The sequence below is a fragment of the Strigops habroptila genome, chromosome 8, assembly GCF_004027225.2.
Source record: "Strigops habroptila isolate Jane chromosome 8, bStrHab1.2.pri, whole genome shotgun sequence".
Lineage (NCBI taxonomy): Eukaryota > Metazoa > Chordata > Aves > Psittaciformes > Psittacidae > Strigops > Strigops habroptila.
The window spans coordinates 26,299,273-26,323,332 of NC_044284.2; the positions used below are offsets into that span (position 1 = coordinate 26,299,273).

The 24,060-nt window shown below is 37.0% G+C and overlaps 1 protein-coding gene across 1 annotated transcript in view; it reads left to right on the plus strand.

The window, feature by feature from the left end:
* Positions 1 to 24,060, plus strand: part of RSRC1 (arginine and serine rich coiled-coil 1) — a gene marked incomplete at its 5' end in the record, with an annotated part of 168,841 nt that overhangs the window by 24,596 nt on the left and 120,185 nt on the right. Inside the window, one exon of the mRNA XM_030496208.1 lies at positions 10,059 to 10,229. Coding sequence (XP_030352068.1) covers positions 10,059 to 10,229 — 171 coding nt within the window. The remainder of the gene's footprint in view (positions 1 to 10,058; positions 10,230 to 24,060) is intronic.

Consider the following 24,060-nt stretch of genomic DNA (forward strand, 5'->3'; position numbering starts at 1 on the left):
GGAGATGTTGTCAAATTTACAACAAATACTTACCTGGATAGTGATTCCAGCTGGAAAATTAATTTGACCCTTTTTCATTTCTGTGTGATACATTCAGATCTTCCTGTCATAGCAGATGCAGAGTCACTAATGCCTGCAAAATGTAGAAAAGAATAATTTGGTGTATTTATTGAGAATCCTGAAAGTAATCTGGACCCTTTTTTTAAATAGATTTCAGATGTATCAAGAACAGAACAACTGCATGTGTATGTATAAATGAATTACAAAATCCGATGAATTTACTTGCTAATAAAATGTTACCTTATTCGTTCATGTAGAAGTTAAGTTTTCCCATTATTTTTATTAAAAATAATGTAAAAAAGATGTAGAATGTCTTTCTTACAGGATTATACAATCTAAAGGAAGAGAAGTTTCATACAACCTGTTACACCACTACCACCCCCACCCCCCCCGCCGTTTTTTCCCTTTTTCTTTTTTTTTTCCTTTCTTCTTTTTTATCCCGGTTGCATTTTCTTCAACCTTAACAGTTGCCGTTGTGGAATTTGGTTAGGAGAGGAAGGAATCCTTCTTGCTGGTATCTGTGTGTGGCACACTGAACTGTTTTGCTTTTGCCTCTCCTTGCAATTGAGTAGCTCTTTTATGAGTGGAAGACAAGCTGCATATTCTTAAGTCCTTTGAGCTTTTTTTGTTTTGTTAACAATACTGAAATAATAATGATTTCTCTTTTTAACTTTGGGCTTATATGGAAGTTTGCATATAGTATACATGCAGCTGGGTGTTGCATACTTTTGTGTAGGTGTATGTGGTTTTATGCTTGGACTCTAAAATTTCAAAACTGCTAGAACTGCTTTAAATGAGAAATGAATGATGGGGAATCAGAGAGGTGGCTTTTTTCTTAGCTTATTTAATAGCCAGGACAGCATACTAACTTCTGTTTCTTTGTTATTTTATTACCTAAAATTTATTAGAATTCTAGCTTTTTCCGCTCAGTCACATGATGGCTACATGAATGTAGGGTTAGAAAATAAGTTTTGTTTTGAGGCAGTCTCTAAGATGCAAGAGGAATTAAATGTCATGTGAAAACAGATGTTCTTACACTAGTGATCCTAATTTGAGGTGAAATTTTAGCAAAGAGAGGCAATTCAAATCTTCGTACAGATTAACAAGGGAACTGAATGATGCAGCATGTTTCTTCCACTGCCCTGATAAGGATGAAGCCTTAGGTCCTTTGGACCAGTTGTATCTAGAGCAATTAGTGACCTCTGTGTAAGCTAAAGGAATAAAGTGGGAAGAGAATCCCCTCCTGCCACCACTAACGAGTGGAGGAGTTTGCAATTCCAGTAGATCAGTGAGAGCTGTTCACACAGCTGTTCTCTCTTCCCAAATCCCAGCCAGCACACTTCATTACACTTACTTTGGCCACAGCTGCTCCTGCAATCCTGCCTCTGCATAAAAAAAAGCTTTTTGAAAAATATTATAGTTTTCTGTGCCAAATGCAAGAATAATGTGTATCCAATAACAGTGCAGTTAGTTTATGTACTTACATATCTGTAATGTGTATCTGTCCTTTCCAAGCAGATCACACTTCTGCATTCAAGGAAGTGCTCCTGAAGTGAGCCATTTGATGGAGGAAGCAAGTTATAGTTAGTGTAACTAGCTTCGTTAGGCATTTTCTAAAAGCACATCAACAAAAGCCAAATGGCTTCTCTCCAGGCTTGAATAACAGCTGTTTATGATTTATATTTCTGGTCTGTTTTCTGGTTTTTGTTTTCTGCGTTTAGGCTTTTGTTGAAGTGCTCCTGCAGCTGGTAGGGTTGTAGGCAGCCTCTCTTCTATCTCTTATTCCTTAGGCAAGTAGTTGTGCTCGATTTCCACAAAAAGCAAGTGTCTGAGCAAAGGACTGCTAATACAAAAGCTCCATTTAAGTAAATTTTATATATTTCCGGAGTAGGTTCTTTTTCACCCAGATGTTGATCTCGTATAGGCTTTCCAACACCTTTGTGGTGCTGTGGGCATGCTGAACCGGAGAGAATGCTGTCATCGGCCCTGGAGCTTGAGTCTTTCAGCTGCTGTAGGCAGTCTCTTTGTAGGATAGTCAAGGTGCTGTGGCAAAGACAGCACTTTGGTCTTCTTTGGGATTGAGGAGGGGTAGACCAGAAGGTTGTAGTTGGGAGAACTAGAGTTGTAACAAACAGACTGTTTGGGAATAAACAAGACTGAAAGTAGTGTCTTGTCCATCTGTTCTTCTGTCCAGCTGCATTTATGCATTGTTCATGCTAAGTTTTCAGTAACTATTTTTTATTTTTTTAATTGCAGCTTGCTGGAATTTTGAGTATTATTTCCTCAAATGTTTGATTATGTAATTAATGTAATTTAATGGTGGAGAATTGTTTACTGCTGAACTAAGTTGATGCCTGTATCTGGCAAATCCATTTTCTCAGTTCTGCAAACAGGGTTCTTGATTGTTTATATTTCATCTTGATTTTCACTGGCACTATGGATCATACTGTTACTGTCTTTAATATCCTCTATTTGGTTACTTACCAACTGTCTAAACTGCTGGCTTGAAACAACGTCTATTTCCTCTTAGCCCCAGTCTCATTTCAGACTTAAAGGCTGACTCTGCTGCTGCCTAGTTTCATTTTCACTCATCTTGTATTTAACAATAAATAAACAAAACATATTATCATACATATTATCTATATTTAACTTCCTCAAATGCATGTGTAATAGTGACCTTAAATGTTTTATAGAGGTAGCCATATTCACATTAAAGATATATATAGAATTAATAATTTATGCACTCTGAACAATGGCAATTGATGCGTGGAATTATTTTACCTCCCCCAAGAACTTGTACCATATTTTTTTTTTCCTGGTGGTGAAGTTGAGTTAAACAAGAAACTTTCTCTTAATACGCTTTGATAGAGAACATGTCATTTTGCTGCAATTAGTTGTGCGCTTGCACTGTGTCTTTATTACCAATGTGAATATCCAGGTTTGATGCAGTGCAGTTGTGTTTCATTGTTCTCTCCCAGACTTTTGATTTATTGCTAAATTATTAAAGAGGCATGAATAATTTGGGTTTTGTTTGCAGCTCTTGAGCTAATAATAATCTAATAAGGATCATATCAGCCAAGAGATACTTAGAAGAATGTCAGGGAAGAACTTGACATCTCAGAAACTTTGCTTTGAGCCGTGGTTGCTGTTTGCCAACAGAATAGCTTGGTTTTTCAAAAACTTACCTTCACTGAAGGAGCACTTGCTTCCCACTGAGCTGTCTTGGGTTTGTGCTCTAATTCCTCTTTCCATTTCAAAAAGTCAATCTCAGTGATTCTTTTCAAATGGTAGTGTTTTGAAAAGATTAGATTGTACCTATAAGATATAGCTCAGTGCTTTAGTGCAATATAATTGGGGAAATACTAAACGACACTGACCTCATTTCCTTTAGAACAATGAAAATTAATAGTTTCACATTTTATTAGGCTGATATTCCAGATGTAGTGTACATTTAATTAAGTGTAGTTTCCTTTTGGTTATGGTATGTGTATCTGCTTTTTGTCGCAAATTCTTTCTAGTTTTACAGTTTTCCACATGTTTTCTTTCACCATTTATGATTTTTTCAAAGCAGAGCTATAAGGATTTAAATCACTTTAGCATGCAGCAAAACAGTTCCCATTCAAACAATAAACGCCATTTTAAAAAGCCTTTAGATCTTCTGTCACTTCATAAATATAAATGTATAAAAACATTATGCAGTTGTAGTGCCCACCTGCTAATTAAATGCAGATTTCCTCAAACTTGTTTTAAAATCCGCTTATTTGTTTCAACTCTGTCTCTGTTCAGAATACATATGGCCCTTGTGAAACTAATTATGCTTATGGAGCAGCTGTTAAATTTAGTGCAACTAATTTTATCCAATATTTTACATTTTAATTGATTACCTGTGAAGAAATTAGCAAATTAACACTTATTGTGCAGTAACTGAATGGGCTTTTATGGATACTTTCAATTTTTACGAGTGGACTAAGTGTTGATGGAATAAAGACATTTCTTAGGATTTTAGATAGGAAAGTTATTGGTGAGCCTTGATTATCTGGTGTGAGAATTTAGGGAGACTGAGTGATGCCAAGCATCTGTGTGTTCTGTAACTTAGACATGAAAAGCAGATTGGAAAGTAATAGCTTTTCACAGAATTTTGGTAACATATGGGCTTATCTGGATCTAAGAACTCTTTGAAGATCTTTGAACTTGACTAAATGACTTAACCTTTGGCATGGTGGGTGGGTGTTTAGTGTGCACTGGTTTGGGGGAAGGGGGTGTGCATGCTGGCAGTCTACTCTCCAGCTTGATTTTTTTTTTTTCCCCTTCAGTAGTTCTATAACTTGAACACTTTAGGACTTGCTTTAATACGAATAATTAGGATTGGTTTTATTTTTCAACAGTGATAAAATAGAAAATCTTTATTCTATTGCTTGATCTGTGGACATTTGTTCTTTTTTAATGATGAATTCTTGGCACAGATGACTTCTTGTAGCTCCATTTCATAAAATTATATCTATTTCCTGTTCTGTATGTATTGCAGGATATTTTAGTAGTAATTCATAGTAACGTACAGGTGAATTCGTTCATGCTACAAGTGGAAACAGAGGAACAAATTTAGTATACTTTAATTCTCAGTTTATGAAATCATCTTCTACTGTCAAGAGCCTATTTTGATTTAATATAGGCTTTATGAAAGTTTGCATGAAGTGTTCCTAAAACTAATGTTTTAGGATTTTGGGCTTACAGGCAAAGAAAAAAGACTACTATCTTATTAATATGGTACCATACTGTAAATTTACGTTCTATGGCAATAAGTGCGGGTTTTCGAAGTGCTTAAGCTGGGCTCTGTGAAGGTGCTGATAACGGCCTAGGGGTTTGAGGTTGGCCCTTGGTCGTCTACCACTACAGAGAGGCTCTACCCTGTGCACCCAGCCCGTGTTGCACTGAATACTGAGTGTATTTTAGGCAAAATATGAAGCATCATTTTTCTTGTTGGTCATGATCTTAATTTTTTAATTAGCTCTAGCCTTGGTGTACTAGGGAAAGGTGGGAACTGCCTTCCCTGAAGTTGTCAGAGCATGATTTCTGAAGTTTCATTGTTCAAATTTTGCAGTTGCCACAGAGAAGTGGATGTTAGGGATTGAGTGTTATCTCTTTCTTTAAAAGGCAGAGGGGGGAAGAAACAGCATAGAAATTACAGAAAGCTATTTGGATTGCACAGAGTCTTGAAGCTTAGAATATTCCAGATTTGCTTTAAATAGCGTCTTAATTCTATCCTGATGTCTTCAGAATAGTATCTGTTTACGCAGTCACTTACTGTTAGGTGGTGGTTTTCAACATGACCAAGCTAAGTGGGGAATTGTGGCTTCTTCTTTGAATAGTCCTCTTGTTATCTGGTTCATTGAAGCTTGTGCTTGGTGTTGCAGAATCAGTCTTGAATTGCATGAAGAGGTGGGTTTAATTAGCCTGGGGTGTAATAGAGGTTGGAGTTTCCCTCAGAACTGGAGGAAATTAGGCAGGTTTTAGATACCGAGGTCTTAGAACAGTTGTAAGAGGGAGAATTTAATTTAGTTTTGGGAGTGCTTACCAATAAATAAAATCCCTTGAAGAGCAGTAGCCTGTATACAAACATAGCAGACCCTTTTGCATTCTTTATGGGGAACTGTGCTTTTCCTCTCAGTATATTTTGTTGCATAGCTTGTACTTCCTTTTTGCTATGAATCTAATCTGTTAAGCTTCATTTAAGTTTTCAAAACTTTACTGCATCAGTAATTTCATTTTTGATCTCATGTTTAAAATGCTTGTCTTCTCTTTCCTCTTTAAGATTACATTTTACACCTTTTAAAATATAAAGTGAATTTCTTTGGTTATTTTTTGGGTTAGTCCCCTCCTATCTGTCTATTGGAAAACCCATTGCCTATTTACTTTCTGAAGCGTTTTGCAGTTCCCACTTGTCTCTGTGAGACTTGCCCTGCAGAGTCCCTGTGTGTTTCAGTGCTTGAACGTTTTCATGGCCTAAAGAGGTATGGTTTCATGAATTCTAGAAGTGATGCAGTATTTGCTTAGTGTATAACTGTGGCTTTTGCTTCAATCGTAGCTAATCATCATTGCCTATACAACTTCATGAGAACGGGGAGCTTTAAGGGTGCACACACCAGGAGAGATCCAGATGATTGTGGTCTGACCTGCTTAAGCTCAGCAATTCTTACATGGTTTATTGCTGGCTTCCTGTTAATTCCAGTTCAGTTTTAGTATTGGAGGCAGAACTTATTTTATCATGTAAGATGAAATTGTTCTAGAGAATTACATTGCAAAGTTTGGAGTTTTTTGTCATCTTATGTCTGTTATCTTAAATTATTTAGTCTCTATGCTTCCTTTGTTCCATCAAAATGTGGGAAAACTACATAATGCATCTTAACTCATTCGAAGCTGTTAACTTAACTATTTAACAAATACATATTTTAAAATTTTCATGCTGCTGCTTGTGTCAGAAGTCCCCAAGATTTTTTTCAGACTAGCAGAAGACTTAAACAAGAGATTCAGTTTAAATTTGTTAATAAAGCTATGTGTTGTGGTTGCCTGGTGGGTTTTCTACTAGTTGTCTGGTACTATGACTTTTGATAGATCATGAAGGAGAAAGGTTAATACAAGATAAGCTTTTGCAAAAATATTCATTGCTGTACAGCACTGGAAACACAGTGGTTACCCCAGTTTAAAAACAGATTAACAGAATCGAAGTTTCAGCAGGACTCAGGAATTGAAGGGAGCAGTAATGTTAGACTAATCTTTTTTCCCCTGACTCAGTTTCCCTTATTTATTTCACCCCTATTCATGACTGGGGTTAGTACATCTTTATTTCTGGAGTTGTGTTGCTTTGTCTGTACTTTATGAATACTGTTTGTAATAAATATAAATACAATGAACTTAGGAGGCAGTTAGTTTTATTTGGGAGGGCTGTAGCTCTGCAGCATTAAGGGAAAATAATGAAAAATTAAATCTTTCCAAAGAACTTTGTACAATAATGGAAAAGCCAGGAAAACTCATCTTTGGATGAGGTCAGGCTGTGTCTCTGCAGATCCCTCACAGGTCTGTGTGGCTGGTGTTTACCTGGTGCTATGTCAAGAGGCTGCAGTAGGATGTGCTTCTCTATCCCTCAGCACTCATGTCTTGGCTGCTCTGTCCTGTACTGAGCAAATAAACCCTATGTACAGCTTAGCTACTGGAGAGCAAATGGATAGAAGAGACTCTGCAAGTTGAGCCAGGTGCAGCAGAATACACTAGATCCACTCTGCAACTCTTTTTCTGCACTATTTCCTCTGTAGATCCCCTAAAACCCAGCACTGCCAAGAGTTTGGGTTAGGCTGGGGATCTGCCCAGGGAGGCAGCTGGACTTCACACCCCAACTGCCCTGAAGACCACTCTGTGTGCAAACTTGTTGTCTGAGATAACAAGTCTGACCAAACTGAGGCTGTCTCTGCATGAAGCCAGTTCTGGATTGTCTGCATCTGTGCTCTGGGCTGATCTACAGCCCAGATCAACTGCTCTGGTAATTGAAGGATTGACTGAACTAATGTGTCCTGCAGAGATGGCTTCTGTGGATTAGAACTTAACATTTTTGTTAAGATCTTCACTGTAATATCCCATTGATAGTCGTCTGCCTGTCTCACCTGAGTGACTGTGACAGGGAACACAGGCTGTATCGCCTATTTTCTGTAACTGTATAACCCAAAGGATAAACACTGATTAAGGATCACTCTCGGCTAATGAATTTTATGGATACAAAAAGTTGCAAATGAAAGAACAGTAACAGTTTCTGTAAGGAAAATGTTTATCAGTTTGTCAAATCTGTTGTAAGTACATTACTACCAGTTTGATGCAACAAGTCTCCATTTAATTTTTCAGAGCTGTTTTTCTGTATATAAATTATACCAACCATTTGTTCCTCTTACACATATGAACAAACAGAAATCTAGGGTTTTAGCATCCAGCTAATCTGAACTGAATTTGCTGTTAGTAGCACCTGTGAAAGGTAGGTGTGGAATCAAGTTCAGATTTGAGCTTGAAAGTAAGCTCTCTAGCAGTAAATATTTTAGATTCTTCATTTTTTTTCTGTTTGACTATACCCTTAACTAAGGAAAGGCCTTGCATCAAATGAAGGTGATTTGTATTACTAGAGGGCTTTTGTTTGGGGTTTTTGGGGGTTTTGTTGTTGGGTTTTTTGGTGGTGGCTTGTTTGTTTGTTTGGTTTGGGGTTTTTTGTGTGTGTTGGGGTATTTTTTTTTTTGTTTTTTTGTTTGTTTGTTTGTTTGTTTGTTTGTTTTTAACTGTTTATGACTTTGTGTCTTACCTGCAGAGTTCTCAGAAATCATGCTTACCTTTGAACAGTGAATGTCCGTAGGGCAGTGGTTTGTAAATCTGTGCCTGCCTTATCATGATGCTTATAAAACCAGTGTCTTTGTGCCATTAAAATATCCAGAATATCTAATATCCAGAATATTCTTTTAGGTCAAAACTTCCTATACCTGAGGACTAAAGAACGGATGGATGTTTTTTAATTTGTGATGACGTAATAAAATCCATTTTGAGAGAGAAAATGTGCTATAGTGCATAATTCGGCACTTAAGTGGTAATTTGATCTATTATATTAGTGCTAATAGTCTGACCAATAATAGGAAAGATCATGTGTCACTGATGCCGTCTGCTGAATGAAATGTAAAACTGAGGTTCTGACCCCTAGCACTAGTCTGAAAAGCTCAATGGCAAGAATAGGTATGTTAACCCCTGTACCCTGGACAAATTCCAGACTCCGTAACACCATTCTTCATAAATGTAATTTATAGCTTCATCTGGATGTAGTATTTTCTTTTGCCTATTCTATTGTTGAGTTTTATTAAAGTTGTTGCTTTTTAAATTGAGTGATCTTCTGTATGTGATTTTGCTTTTAAAGGCCTTTGGAGTTTTGCACTCCTGAGGTGCTCAATAAATTTTTTATACTGTTTTCAAAAATGTCCTTCGCACCCACCCCTTTCTCAGTGCTTAATGAAGCTCTTCAATGAGGTGCCATCAGAACTTTGGTGAAGATGTACATTGTAACAGAAACTAAGGCAAACTTGAACTGCTGTTTTCCTAAATATTCATGGTCTGTAGCTACTCGTGTAGCATAGAAAAGATGTATTGATCCATGATAAATTATGAATTAAAATTTAGAAAACCATCTAAAGGAAATTAAGGAGTAATTAAAAGGGTTTTTTGGATATATATCGAAACAGTAATATTGTAATACTTCTTGACCTTTTTTTAATTCAAGTATATCAGTAACACACCTTTATTACAGAGAAATGGATAACATGATGGGGAACTGAGTATCCTATAGCCATGTAGGAACTTGTAAACAAGAACCGAATACATGCACAAACCCTTGTAGCTGCATGCAGATTCTTGTGTTACTTGGCCTATTTATAGGTTTTCTGCAAAGTGTGTATGCAGAAATATCTGAATTTAATATGAAGGTGTGTGAAAGTGTCAGCTCTGCTAGCTAAAGATAGGAGTTTGGATGTCACTTCTTTTTTTTCTGGTTTTTGTTGGAACATCGTGATTAGTAGTAATGTATTTAATGTGTAAACGCAAGCATTTAGTAGCTTCTTAGTAAATTCTTTGATTATTTGCCAAAGTAAATTTATCAGAACTTAAGAATTTAAAGGTAAATGTTCAAGAAAAAAATTCCTTCCTTTCCTTCTCCAATAGCTCCAAAGATTACTTTGGTAATACCAAATTACTTTGTTAATGAGTGAATATTACATAGTGTGGTCTAATTTATTTTGCGTTCTTCCTTCAGAGTAGAAGCAGTGCTTTACTTTTTCTTCTGATAAATTGGCAGGTTTTTGTTAAAAGTATTAAATTACTAAATGATTTGAAAATGTATTTAAAATAGTTGGACTGTATTACAAATCTAACATACACTGACAGTGAAAAATATATGACTGCTAAATTTTAATACTATGGATTTTGTGTAGATCACGATCAAGACCTCGTCAACGTTCTTATAGTCGAAGTAGTGAAAGATCCAGTCATAGGAGAACTCATAGCGGGTCTCGTGAAAGAGAGCGGCGTAAAGGCAGAGAGAAAGAAAAAATAAAAGAGAAGGGCAAAGGAAAAGAAAAGGAGATATGTGGCGCAAAGCACGGGTAAGTGAAATGACAAACAATGTAACTATAATAAAAACAGGGAATCAATTTTCTTTATAGAACATGATATATAAACTAAGTGGAAATTACTTAAAATCTTTGAATAGTGTGATTCTTAGTATTTTAAAATTCTGGAAAGTGAAAGCATTTTAAACTAAATGATGGTTTAATTTGCAGTTCTTTTTTCCCCTTGATTTCAGATATGGTAAATAGCTTTTATCAATTGATTAATATAAATATTTTTCTAATACATAATAACCACAATTTAAGGAAAAAATGTGCAGTATTGGAGAGTATGAAGACTATTTCCTATGAAAAGGTGAATTTCACTGTTCACACTTCCACCTTTTCCCCCATTGTCAGAAGTTCCTGTTGGGCTAAATTTGTGGCTCAAAGTGCAATTTAGTAGAAACATTTGCTATGGGTGAATGATGGGCTGCCTTTCAAAACCTACTGTCAACCTAGTTGCTGCTTGAAATTACTTGCATTGTTGGTCTTGTTTTTACAGATTTCAGAAAAGGCAATTTATGTAATTACCTCTGTTTTATGCATCTTGACTTTCCGCAGCCTTTACTCTGATGTTTATCTTTTCCCTGTTTATGTAATTGGTTTGAAAAAGGAAGACACTGGAGTGTCACTTCATGAACTTCCCTTTGATGGATTCCCACTGAAACTCTGAATGGGAATTTCTAGAGTAGCATCCTCCACCCATGCTCATGGAGGTATCTCACAATTACATCCTTTGATTTATGGCTTGGCGATACTAGTTATTTAGTCTCTCAGATATCATGATATCTGCCTGTCAGAGATATGATATCTCAGATATCTACCTGTCCATGATTATAGCATTGGTTATGTAAATAGTCAAGGTTAGCTATTTGCATATTTTTTTTTTTTTATTTGCAGCACATTACTTAGACTGCTGAGTGGCATCTTCCACTCATTTTCATAGAATCGTAGAATGGTTTGGTTTGGGACCTTAAAGATTGTCTCGTTCCAACCCCCCTGCCACAGGAAGGGACACCTTCCGCTAGACCAGGTTGCTCCAAGTCCCATCCAACCTGGCCTTGAACACTGCCAGGAATGGGGCAGCAACAACTTCCTCGGACAACCTGTGCCAGTGTCTCACCACCCTCACAGGGAAGAATTTTTCCTGATATTTAATCTAAATTTACCCTCTGTCAGTTTAAAGCCATTCCCCTTTGTTTAAAGCCATATCCCCTTTTTTGGGATACTTTCCTCATTTTATGAAACTATATGGGATATTTGTCTCCTCCTGTTGTGGATGTTTTCAGCAATTAGTAGTATTCAGTGTGAGCAGAACACCTGAGATGGCTGCAGTACAGCTGATAAGATGTATTTAACCCATTTACCTAAAGTTCAAATAGTGGTGGACTTGGCAGTGTTAGTTTTACAGTTCGACTTGATCTTAAAGGTCTTTTCCAACCTAAATGATTGTATGATTCTGTATTTTGGTACTTTAGAAGACTTGAGGAGAAGCCTGGGTGTTCCAGCCAAAATTGCTTTTTTATATTGAAGTAGAGAAGCAGGGAAAGGATCCATACTGAGCACCCAACATGGGGTGTGTGAGAGGTTTTCTGGAATTTTTGTAGCACATCTTAAATCACATTGGAGTGTGTAGCAGTGCTCTATTAGCATATTGCTGGACTTTATGTCCTTTTAGAACCCTTAAGGATCAATATGAGATAGCTGTAAGAAGAACAGAGAAGTGCCCAGAATTTTTTTTCGGAAGCAAGCAATTTATATTCTGATAACTTACAAAGCTGCATATGCTAAATTTGAAAACAAAATGCCTTGTTTGCATAATTTCCAAGGTAGTTAGGACAAAGAGTACAAATGGATAATAGAAACATTTTATGACATCAGTCCATTTTCCTCTGAGCCCAGGTACTGATGGGTAGGCTTTGTACAGGGATTTCTTACTTCGATCATTATTAGACTACAAAATGAAATGTACCTAGGATGGCACTGATATAATCTGTGCTTCATAAACTTTTCTGAGCAGGGACAGTGTGTTTTTCAGTTTAATCAAATAGCGATCAGAGTTATATCTGTGCAGAGAATACGGATCTGAGAAGCTTTTCCCCTTTAGTTTGTCATTCTGAAGATTGAGACTGTATCATCATCACATTATTGTTTGCTAAGAGGCTTTGCGAAGCAGCATACTTGAATACACAGGGAAGACAGATATCTTTGATGCAATTGCTGTTTGCAATTACTGCACAATTATTCGTCTATGGAATATTCTGTTATAGACCCCAGTGAGAGCGAATTAGGAACCTCCAGTTTTCCTTAAATTCATGTGGGAACAAAAAGAGTTAGTGTAGTTTCTCTTTGCCTTGTGTGTCCTCCAGGAAAATGAGGCCGAGTAAGATGTCTTGCTGCTGTGTTTTTGTATGAGGCTTCCTCAAGCCTCCCAAGCTCTCAACTTTCTTCCTCTGTATCATTTATTTATGTATTTATTTTCTTTTGGGGTGAGAAGTATGGGAAAGAAAAGATCTCCTTGGCCAAGGAAGCTCACCTGTCCTTAGGTTATAGATGTGTAGGGAGTAGAATGGGACAACACAAACCGTTTGAACCTTTTGGCTGTGTAAGTCTGTTGGCTTCTGGCATTTTTTTCTTTGTTTTCTGCAGCAAAGGGGAGTTTCTGCAGCGTGGAGTTTCAGTGTTTGTTGTGTCTGGATGCTCATTTCTGAGGAAAGCACCAAGTTAGAATTTTTTGTTCTCCAGTAACTGTAAGGCCTTTCGTAGTTGGCTGTGGTCAGCGGAAGGCAGCAAGTTGGTTTCCTCATAGCTTTTGAGGGTGTATGATATAACTTAAGAGCTTTTGTCTTGTAGTGGTGTCAGATGTCCCTTTGTGGGTATGGTTAGAATTAGAACTCTTATTATAGCTTGCGTCTGCAGCTGAGTGTCCTAGCTGATTCTGCAACTGATGCCAGTTTGTTGCCTTGGCCGGAACTTCACTGCTCATCCAATTGACTTAATGCTGGAGTAGACTAGGAAGCACTATTTGCTCTGTCAGCTGTCTTCATCAGAGAGACAGTAAACAGAGATAGGTGATGCCTCCTCAAAATATGTTGTGGTGGTTTGTTTTTTTGTGGTTTTTTTTTTTCTTTTTTTGGTTTCTGTTTTTTTTTGTTTTTTAAGTTGGATCCAGTTTGGACAGGAAAAAATTTAAGTATTTTCTTTTTCCTCCTCCCGGCATATTCTGCTCTAACACAATGATGGTGCTATTTTTATAACTTGTCTTTCACACTTTTTTTTCTCTGAAGTGTGAGGAAAATAGTCTAAGTGGACACAAAAATGACTGTCAGGTGTACACAGGTGAAATGTGAAATACTGAGAGGAACCTGTTGTAGATGGCTCCCCAGGTGAATGAATTTCTAGATCTAGTATCTAGATCAGCACTGAAAGTAACATCATTCTACAGAGCCTTTCTAGAAATTCAAGCAGCAGGGATCCATAGAGGAAAACATAGTTCTCTGACCTCTGTATTTGGAATAGATCCTTGGAGGTACACATCAAGGTCCAGATCTAGTTTTCAGTTTAAATTCGTGTATGTTTGCAATGTATCTATTGAAAATAGCTAATTTAAAGCTATAATGAAGATTATCTTAAAGCCAGATTGCGAGAAGATTGACTGCAAGTTGTCAGGTGCTGGTTGACTTTGTAGTTTAACTTTGCATAACAGAAGCTATTTTGGTTCGTCAGCACTGTAGGTTATCCGATATACGTAGTTGTGTATTTGGGACTTGACTGTTCCTCTAAAGTGGAGAATCAAAATGCAATTTGTGCAATAATTAAGGAGTAAATTTTGTTTGTGGCTTATATAAGCTCTAATGATGATTTTCTTTTCTGTGGTTGGTTTATGTATGCTTGTAGATGTGAGGGTCTTTTGGTTTTGTTTTTGGTTTTTTTTTAATCGGGGAAAACTTTAGGTTCTTTCAAAGATCTTCACAGTAAACATCTCAATATTCCAAGAGTAAAAACCTCTGCCATAGTAATCCAGTTGTCGTCCTTTCGCGTTTTCTGTTTCAATGAAGACTCTTTAAGGTTGAGCACTGAACTTAAAGGTTAGAGAAGTATCAGCTGTTTTGTGGAGACAGGCTGTATTACAGTCATAGCAAACCAGCTGAACTCTTCTATTCTTGGAATCGGAGATGTTTTAAGGGATGTACTATTTGTTCAGCCATTATGGAGGGAGACCGTGGTAACAGCTGCTTTGAATTTGAGTTGGTAAGCTCATTTACAGCATCTGACAGTACTTGGTGAAAAAACCTGGTGTTAAGAGCAGTCTATCAAGCTTTGACATAGTTATGTACTTGCTTAAAGGGTAAAGCAATGCAAACTCTGAAAGCGTCCCAGCAGCACGCCCTAAATGCTCATAAACAAAAAATGATCTGTCTTTCAGATTATCAGGATTATTTCATTTCCAGTGAAAACTCTTTGCAAAATAAAGCTTATGACAAGCAGCTAACAAGAAATGTTTTTAATTAGTTTGTATTCAACTACTCAGTGCTACTTATGTTCCTTCCATTTTGCGAGTAATCCGAACTATCCAGTTTGCTGCTCTTCTAATCTCATAATAGTTGTTTGAACTGTGTTCCCCTTTTTTTTTTGTTGTTTTGTATTTTTGTTGCAGTGCATAGGAGAAAGAGCTTTATTGCCTGGAAGGATATGAAAAAAAAATTAAAAAAATCAATAAATGGTATGGCTTTTTCTGAATAAGTGTTGCCAGTGTTTCCGAAGTAAATGCACTTGGCCTTGCAGCCTTTTCTATTTATCCAGTCTCCCAGGCCAAGTTTCAAATCCTATTTCTCTATTTGTAATAACAATATTGTTCTCTAGTTATGACCCATGACTGCAGTAGGGATGGTGTGTGCATTATTGCTCTGGACTGTTACTGTGCACTAGAACTGTATCAGTGCTCGTTCTTTGTAATTAAGCACACACATGGTTGGCTTTCTTGTTCTCATGAAAGTTTAACTGACAAGTGCTGTATGGAGGTGTTGTCACACCTTTGTAATTTTTACAGAACACACTATATCTACTCATATATTATGAAGTGTTATAAATAACATGGAATTGATAAAATAAGGACCAATATACCTTTTGCGATGTATATCGCTTTCTGTTAACTCTGCAAAACTTCACAATGAATAGTTGACATCTGGTGTCTGGTTCTTACCAAGATGTTTTAGTCTAGTGATTTTTCTTTTATTAAATTTTTGTTTATTTGGAAGAAAAAAAAAAAGCAAAACTTTAGTGTTCTTTGTTCCACCAGAATGGTTTATCTGGTCCCACATTTGGCTGTCCCATTTCCTATTTTTCTTCTCTTGGTTTCATTTTTTTTTTCCCTTGCAAAAATGAATCTTAAGTGAGTATGCAGTCTGGGCTAAAACAGAAAAATCAGTCAAATGCTGACTTATTGAAAGTACTATATTTAGAAAAGATAAGTTACAGGTGAGCAAACCAGCTTTCTCCTGTTACAGCAGCATGAGCATTACTTGAGCTCTACCTCAAGACTGTGGTTGGAAGAGGTTCAAGCTTTGGTTCCTTCTGACCCTTTCTGGTGAGGTCTCCAAGTGCCTTAGGCTCATCTGTTCTTCCCCTCGAAGATGAAGCAATCCTAATACACTTTTGCTGACATGCGAATGTTATGTGTATGTATGTTTTTTATTCTGGCATCCCCTTAGACTGGGCTAAAGCAGGGTTCCAGCTAGTCCAAGAATGTAATTTTTATTTCATACACATATGGGATACTTCCTTATCATTGTCTGTTAGACTTCCAGCACCTGAAGCACATTTTTCCTTTCATCTAGGACTTGTTTTAAGAAGTGATATATCTTTTTCAATCATGTTTAGGTATTTTCAATGGAAAACAGCAATTATTTGCTTATAATGAAATAGAGCAACCCTTCTTCCCCTCCCATGTTTCTTTGGCTGCAAAATTTAATGGAGAAGTCCAGTTTGAAAGCTTTGGTCCTTATTGTATGGTCCCTGAATCACTAATAGTATTAGCTAGACTGCATCCCCAGTTTTGGACATTAGTGACCTTTTAAAAGTGCACTGTAGATTATGAGATATTTTTTTCTAAATGTTGTAAGGTGGCATAGTTCATAGAATCACAGAATGGTTTGGGTTGGAAGGGACCTTAAAGATCCCACCTCTCTGTAATGGGCAGGGATGCCTTCCGCTAGACCAGGTTGCTCCAAGCCCTGTCCAGCTTGGCCTTGAACACTGCCAGGGATGGGGCAGCCACAACTTCCCTGGGCAACCTGTGCCAGGGCCTCACCACCCTCACAGGGAAGAACTTCTTCCTAATATTTAATATCAATTTCCTGTCAGTTTAAAGCCATTCCCCCCTTGTCCTATCCCTATGTGCCCTTGAAAGAAGTCCCTTTCCATATTTCTCGTCAGACCCTTTAGGCACTTGGAGGCTGCTCTAAGGAATACCTGGAGCCTTCTCTTCTCCAGGCTGAACAATCCCAGCTATGGATTGTCTCAGCTCCTGCTATGGAGCACGTCTCCATAGCAGACCTGCTCCAGCCCTCTGAGCATCTTCATGGCAACCTCTGGACTCACTCCAACATGTCCATGTCCTTCCTATGTTGGAGGCTCCAGAACTAAACTGAAATTTTGTCTTATATATGCAGTGAGATATTTTCTGTAGTATTTTAAGGGTATCAATGTCAGTAACTGTTCCTAACATGTATTCCAAGGTGATATTAAATCTGGGAAATACACGTTTTTAGTATTTCTAAAAATAATGGTATATAGTTGTGTTAAATGATGACTTGATGACTAGATCAGTGATGTATGAAACTCGTCATCAAGTGTCTTAAGACTTTGTTAAAATGGCTGTGTCATTCACAGGGAGGAGTTAAGGCTGGATTTTTGGCCGCAGATGAGGTGGGCTGTGGTCATTTTGCGACATACTTCTGTCCCATTTGGCAATGTGGACCCGATGGCTGCAAATTGTGCCTTACAGGCTGCTGTGAAAGCTCAGTTGCTAAAGGAGTTCCTTCCACTCCCAAATCCCATGTTTAGACCGGCAACTTTTACATGCTAGTAATCTTCAGATGTCCAGGTCTTCAAAAGTGAAGTGTTTTATGCTACTGATTTACTTAAACACGAATTATACCACTACAATATTTTTCCCACTAAATTTTTAACTAATCAAAGCATTACATTCATTTTAATTGACTTGTTTTAAAACAACTTGCATACATGTTTTCATTGACCTGTATGTGTGTGTTGTTGAGTTTTGATGTTTAAAGCCTTAATTAGCTTAAAACTACATGAGTTCTGGCATTCAGAGACCTGCTTTTCATAAGGATCATTCTTTGTTGTTGAATCAGGGGGGAAAAAACTTACTAATAACCTGTTAGATTTAAATAACTCTTATTAGATTTATGGGGTTCACTCTAGCTTGCTTAGTAGCAGAATTTTGGATTACTTTTTAGTCTTTGTCATTTTTTAATGAAATAAATTAAGAGCAGCTTCTCGGTTGTTATGAAAAAAGAAGTGTCATGCAATTAATTGAAGCCAACCACTATTTTAATTTCTGATACTTAGTAAGTCTATTGATACATTTGTGCATTGATGCTTTCACAGCACAGCATGCTTTCACAATGCTTCGACAGATACCACAGAGCTGAAGAGTTTGTTTTCCAAACCCAGCCTTCATTTTCCCTTTTAGTTCCATATGTTAGGTCTTTACATATTTGGTGAGGTCCCTCTGTCTGGGAGACCTTTCTCCATGGCATTTAGCCAAAGCTCTTGCAGTGTTTTCATCTCTCTGCTCAGCCCTGGCAGTGCCTCAGCAGGTCCTGCAGCCGGCGCTTGGGTGATAACTGTCTGTTGATGAGCTTTTTGGTGCTTGGCAGAAGATGTTCAAAGTAAATTTGGAATATTGGACTTCTCAGAGTTTGACAGCAGTCAGACACTCCTGGAGCTTGTCATACTATTTTTTTTTTTTTTTCCTTACCTCTTTCCACACTATGCAGTAGGAAGTCATTTATGGTAATTTTCTCCTATTTGCATGTAGGTTATAGAGTTCTGTGGTGCAAAGCGCACTCAGAACTCCTTTTAAGTGTCTGTTCAGATCAAAGCGGGACAGTGTGATAGCTGTTGTCTGACACCAAGCTGTGTGGTGTTGTTTTCATTAAACATTTATCATACTTCCAATGTGACAGCAGGCAACTTTGTGCTTGGGTAACATGTTTTCATGCAAAATTTATTGAAAAAGACGAGACGTTGTAAAGAGATCTTGTTGCCTTTCACCAGTGGCGAAGGGTAAATGTTTGATTGGAAGGAAAGATATCTCTAGCACATCTTGGTTGTGCATTAGAGTACTGCAAAATGCTTGGCTTTAATAAGCAAGTAAATACATCTTAAAATTGTTTATTCAGAGAAACTTTGCTTTGACAGATCACATGAATATTTTTTTATTTTGATTCTCTTTGGTTGTAACAACAGTTTATTTTGGTCCCGTAACGGTGGAATAAGTTAGTGTTTGTAATTTAAATGCTGACTTAATAGTAGGGACTAATAAACTAATTTTTTTAACAGCTCTACGCATATGAACATGAACTCTTGCATTTAAGATTATTTGCTGAGAAAGTTAGAAATTAATAGGCAATCTTTGCGGTATAAACCACAACTCTGGACAAAAATAAGATACTATATTTAATAGATAACATATTTTAGTGTAAAGCACAATTGATTATTCACATTTAAGGAATATTTCATTCTTCCAGTGATGTATTTTTGTTTTGAAGCACTTCTATTGTAAAACAAATTTTCCAGAAATTAGTTTGCCCCCTACTCTTAATTGTGGGGGAAAAGAAAAGGTGGTGGGGAGAAGATTGAGTTAATTCATGTTATTAATTGCTTTTGGTATTTCTATGGCCAAGATACTGAACTTCAAGAAGACATGGTTGTGTCTACATAACAAATTCCCTTTGCATGAACGTTCACCAGCATTTTTTACTGAAAATATATGTAATCCTAATTTTGTAGTCATTTCATATTGCAGAAAATCTCCAGTTCTTTGTAACTAAAGGGTAGTTTAGGCCTATTGGCACTGCCCCTGCAGGGAACGTGCGGTGGTGGCTCCCTCCACATAGGTGCCCAGCAGGCGTAGCAGTCTGGTATGTTGTGCGCACTGGATCTCAGTTATAACTGCAATGCGTTTCACCTGTTGTGTGTGCTACTGGTTTTGGAGACTGAGAATAGTCTTCTGTTTTTTCCAAGTATACAAAATTCATGCACGTTCTCACAGAGTTTGGTTATTAGAAAATCATTCTAATGTGCAAGGAATCTGCAACTGCTGTTTGTTGTTGTGGTGAATAAATTTGTAGAAAAGTTTCTTGTGTATAAAGTAGACTTAAAAATATTGATTCTTCTGTAGTTCTCTGTTGCTGCTTTTCTGTTGCATTTTGAGAATTAATCTTTCTTCATCTGCCTCCTACTGTGGCTCTAAACAAGGTTTATGCCAGCAGGGAAAAATGAGAGGTAGGAGGTGAGTCTACCATTGCTAATGTCATTTCCAAATGCTTTTTAACATGATGCTACAGCCTGAATCATATTGGTGATACTGCACAAAATTTTTCTAAACCTCCTTTCTTAATCTAGGAGTTGTGCTCCTGTAGCCATGACAGTCTAAGGTTATATGAGAAGCAATGTTGGCAGGGAAAAATAGTATCTTTCTTTTAGACCAGCTGGTGAAAGTAGGGGAAAACGGTTATATTTTTAAGGATGTGAAACAGTCATCAGGTCTAACACACACTCAGCAATCACCAAACTTAAATTCAGCTCGGGAGCAATTCCTTGGGGTGCAACATGTTTATGTTAATCAGTTGGACAATAAGAAGGACAAGTGGCTTATCACTTCCCATACTGTCTGTGGTGACAAGAAGTGGCTCTCAAAAATCTGTAAAATGTTAGTGTTTATCTGATCCAATTATGCACATGCTGGTTCCAAAACATAATCTCTGTAGTTGTTGGCCTAAGGTATTTGTGTTCAATCATCTCTATTCACTTACAAATGGGATTTTGTCACACTGAGACTGATTTTGTCGCACTAAGACCTCTTCTTTAAAATCTTACATGACAAAATACATTTATCAAGTAGCAGAAATTCGCAAATATAAATTGATGTTCAGAGTGCTACAATGCTTGTTTAATTTGCACTGCTTTCTTAATTCTTGAGGTATTTTTAATTATTTGGATTCTCTTTAGAACTTTTTTTAAAGTGGTATATGAGGATAATACAGCAAAAGTATATTGTGTTTATTTTGCAGCTTCAAAAGAAAAAAATAGCGTATTTCTTTTGTAAATTTTGATTGAAGACATAATAAATTAGGATTACTTCTGGGCTGAAAACATGCATGCCATGTTTCAACCTTGATCATATTTTTGTTATTGAGTTAAGAGCATCCTAGAATAGCTGCTTCTAATAAAATTATGACAGATCCTTATCCACAGTGGAATGAACAGTGTCACTAGTGAAAATGCCCTGTTCAAGAATAGTAGACTCTATAGCCATATGCCAATATTAAACACAGTAATTTGTAGAAAAATTGTAGAATTTCTTTAAAATCTGTTTAAAATTAGCAAATGCATTTTGAATGCTGAAACAAAACAACACTTCATTCCTGACTTGGAAACTAGTTTGAGTACTTAGAGTAGAATTTTCTTTGTTCTTTTGTCGGAGGGGAAAAATCTTTCCTTAATCTACGTGGTTTTATTTTCTGTCTGGAGTAAATTACGAAGGTCTTTGTCACAGCTATAGTTACACTGTTGAGAGGTTGTTATAATAAATCTTTGAGATGCATGATAGTACTTATTTTGGTAGCTTCTTGCAGAATGGCAGATAATAAGCTTCTAAAATTTTATGACAATTTAAGTCCCTTTGTTTGACCAGGGGTATCTTTGACTGCCAGCCCATTGCATTGACTTCCTATGGAGTAGACTTTCAAGGATCCATAAGATGTATTGTCATGGCAAGCAAGTTATTTATCCAGAATCAAAATAAAACAAATGCTTCCTCTATTTATTTATTTATTTATTTATTTATTTATTTTTACTGCTTTTACCTTCCTTTCTATCTCTTTTTTTTTTTTTTTTTTTTGTTTATTTTTCCTTTCCCCCCTCCATTTATGTTTTGCCTGACATACTATTATTCTGGTCACAAGGATTTGCTTAAACTAGTTGGGGAGCATTCACTGACTTACAATTTCTTAAATGTTTAGTTTTGAAGAGTATTTCTGCTTCCTGTTCTTCAGCATCATTTTCACATGAGCAGAGCTGTGGTAGTTGTATCTCCTGTAGCACAGAGGAGCAGCAGTGGGCGCTCAGGCAAATGTGCTCCTCAGCGTTCTGATATGAAAGTTCCTTAGATGGAAGCTACCTACCTTCAGTCTATAGAAGAGGATAGATTTAGATCAGATATTAGAAAGAGGTTCTTCACTATCAAGGTGATGAAGCACTTGCAGGGGTTGCCCAGAGAAGTTGTGGCTACCCCATCCCTGGCAGTGTTCAAGGCCAGGCTGGACAGGGCTTTGAGCAAACTCGTCTAGTGGAAGGTGTCCCTGCCCATGGCAGGGAGATTGAAACTAGATGATCTTTTAGGTCCCTTCCAACCCAAACCTTTCTTTGATTCTGTCAGCTAACTAATTTTCACCCTTGAAATGTTCAGTTGGCCAGTTTCTTTGTAGTTTTTTCTTTAGAGAAATCTAGTCTTCATTTACTCAACATTAGAAAAGACGCACATGAGTGCTGCTGATGGTAACCCTCACTCACGTTCCTCAATTTCTTCCACTTAATGATCATTCTGCTTTTGCGTGTGTTAGCAACGCAGTCTGCTGGCACTGCAGATTGGCCACCACATGGCTTGCCACTACTTGTATGAAAAAAGCCTTAAGATAAGCTGTAGGCAAGGGAGTTGTAATGTCCATATTCCAGTATTTAAAGGGTGGCTACAGGGAAGACAGAGACTTCCTTTTCACAAGGACTCACATGGAAAAGACGAGGAGTAATGGGCCCAAGTTACTCCTGTGAAGATTCTGACTGGACATGAGAGGAAAATTTTTCACAATGAGGACAATCAGCCATTGGAATAATCTCCCCAGGGAAGTGGTGAATTCCCCAACACTGGACACTTTTAAGGATTGCCTGGACAGGGTACTGGGACATCTAGTCTAGGTTATGGCTGCCTGGAAAGGTTGAACCAGATGATCCTTGAGGTCCCTTCTAACTTGGGATTCAATGGTAATGTACTGTTCTATATAAGGGGAAAAAAAAATTAATTTTTTTTTTCTTTTTTTTTCCATCATGTTGTTTAAAAGGGAGCAATGCATGGAAAATAAAGCTGAGTAAATGTGACTACAGGGTAGCTCACCTTTTCCTGAAATGTATTTTCATGTTATTAATTAAATAATTGCTAACTATTGCAATTGGTAAAAATGACTTTGAGTGCTTATAACCTCTGAATCTGGAGGGATTAGTAATATTGTGTTATTTCTGTCATCAGGGACTGTCTCACTAAATACTCTGTCCTTCCCATAGCTGAGCATCAGCAAACAGTGCAAGAGGCTGATCATAGATTCGTAGAGTAGTTTGGGTTGGAAGGGACCATGCTCTGGTACTACCCTCGGAGTACCCCAGTAAGAATCACTAGTTTCTACTTGTGTTGGTTTATATCGTAAAGATTCATGAAGAGAAAAATTGAAAACGTAATTAAAATGGAAGCATAGTAGAATTCTAGTATGATCAAATGTAAACAAATTCCAGCTGGCCAGCATGGGGGATGCAGACTGTTCTTTTCAAAACATTTATTTCAATTCCAGAAAGACTCAAAATGTATAAATGTGAAGTACAACATCACTTATGGTACAGAAACCTTCTGCAGTTGATTATTTTGTTATTTTTGAACTGGAGGTTTGACTATATGGAAAATATTTCAGTTTCTTTATAAAAAACCAAGTTACTTCAGCATTATTTTTTTTTTTCTTAGCCAGAATTCTATAATAGAAGTTAAATGAGTTTTGGAATTTGTGAAGAAAGAGTACCATTATTTCAAATCCCTGCCTTAACTCTCCTCATGTTTTCCAATCCTGTATGGAAGAACTCCTTCTATATTACTCTACCTAATGAGGTGCAGGACTTAATCACCTCTGTAGTGTAAAGTAAAATTGTACTTTTGATACTTGCAGAAAGAATTGTTGCCCAAGGCATCTCACTGAAAAGGAATAATTCAAATTTTATTGTTTATATTACTTTCTTCTCAAATCTTAGATATACATACATACTGCCCTAAAAGATAATTTCATATGCTCTGTGTTGACACAGTTTTTACCACCGCATTTTAAAGCTGCAATAATAAAAGCAGATGTGACTGGTGCTTCTTTTAACATTTGTTATAGAGCAAAGATCATTATTCTTAAACACTTTTATAAAAATTTCTAATTTGTTTGGACTTACATAATGAGAATCTCAAAGGGAAAACTAAATGGGGACAGATCATCCAGACATATGTCCTCCTGCTCGTTAATGTCTTTTAAATGCAGAAACGAAGTCATATGGATAAGTATTGCAGTAGCAGTTGATCTTGGTAGCAACGCATCACAACAGTTCTTTCATCAAGGACTCTGTGGCAAAAGACAGCAAGACCTTGCATGGGAGTGAAGAATGTAGAAGAAATTACCTAAATACTCAGGTGGTATGGGTTGTCATGTAGCAGTTTGGAAAAGTTGTCCATCAAATGATTGCCTGATTTATTTATCTATTTTCAATACAAAAGAGT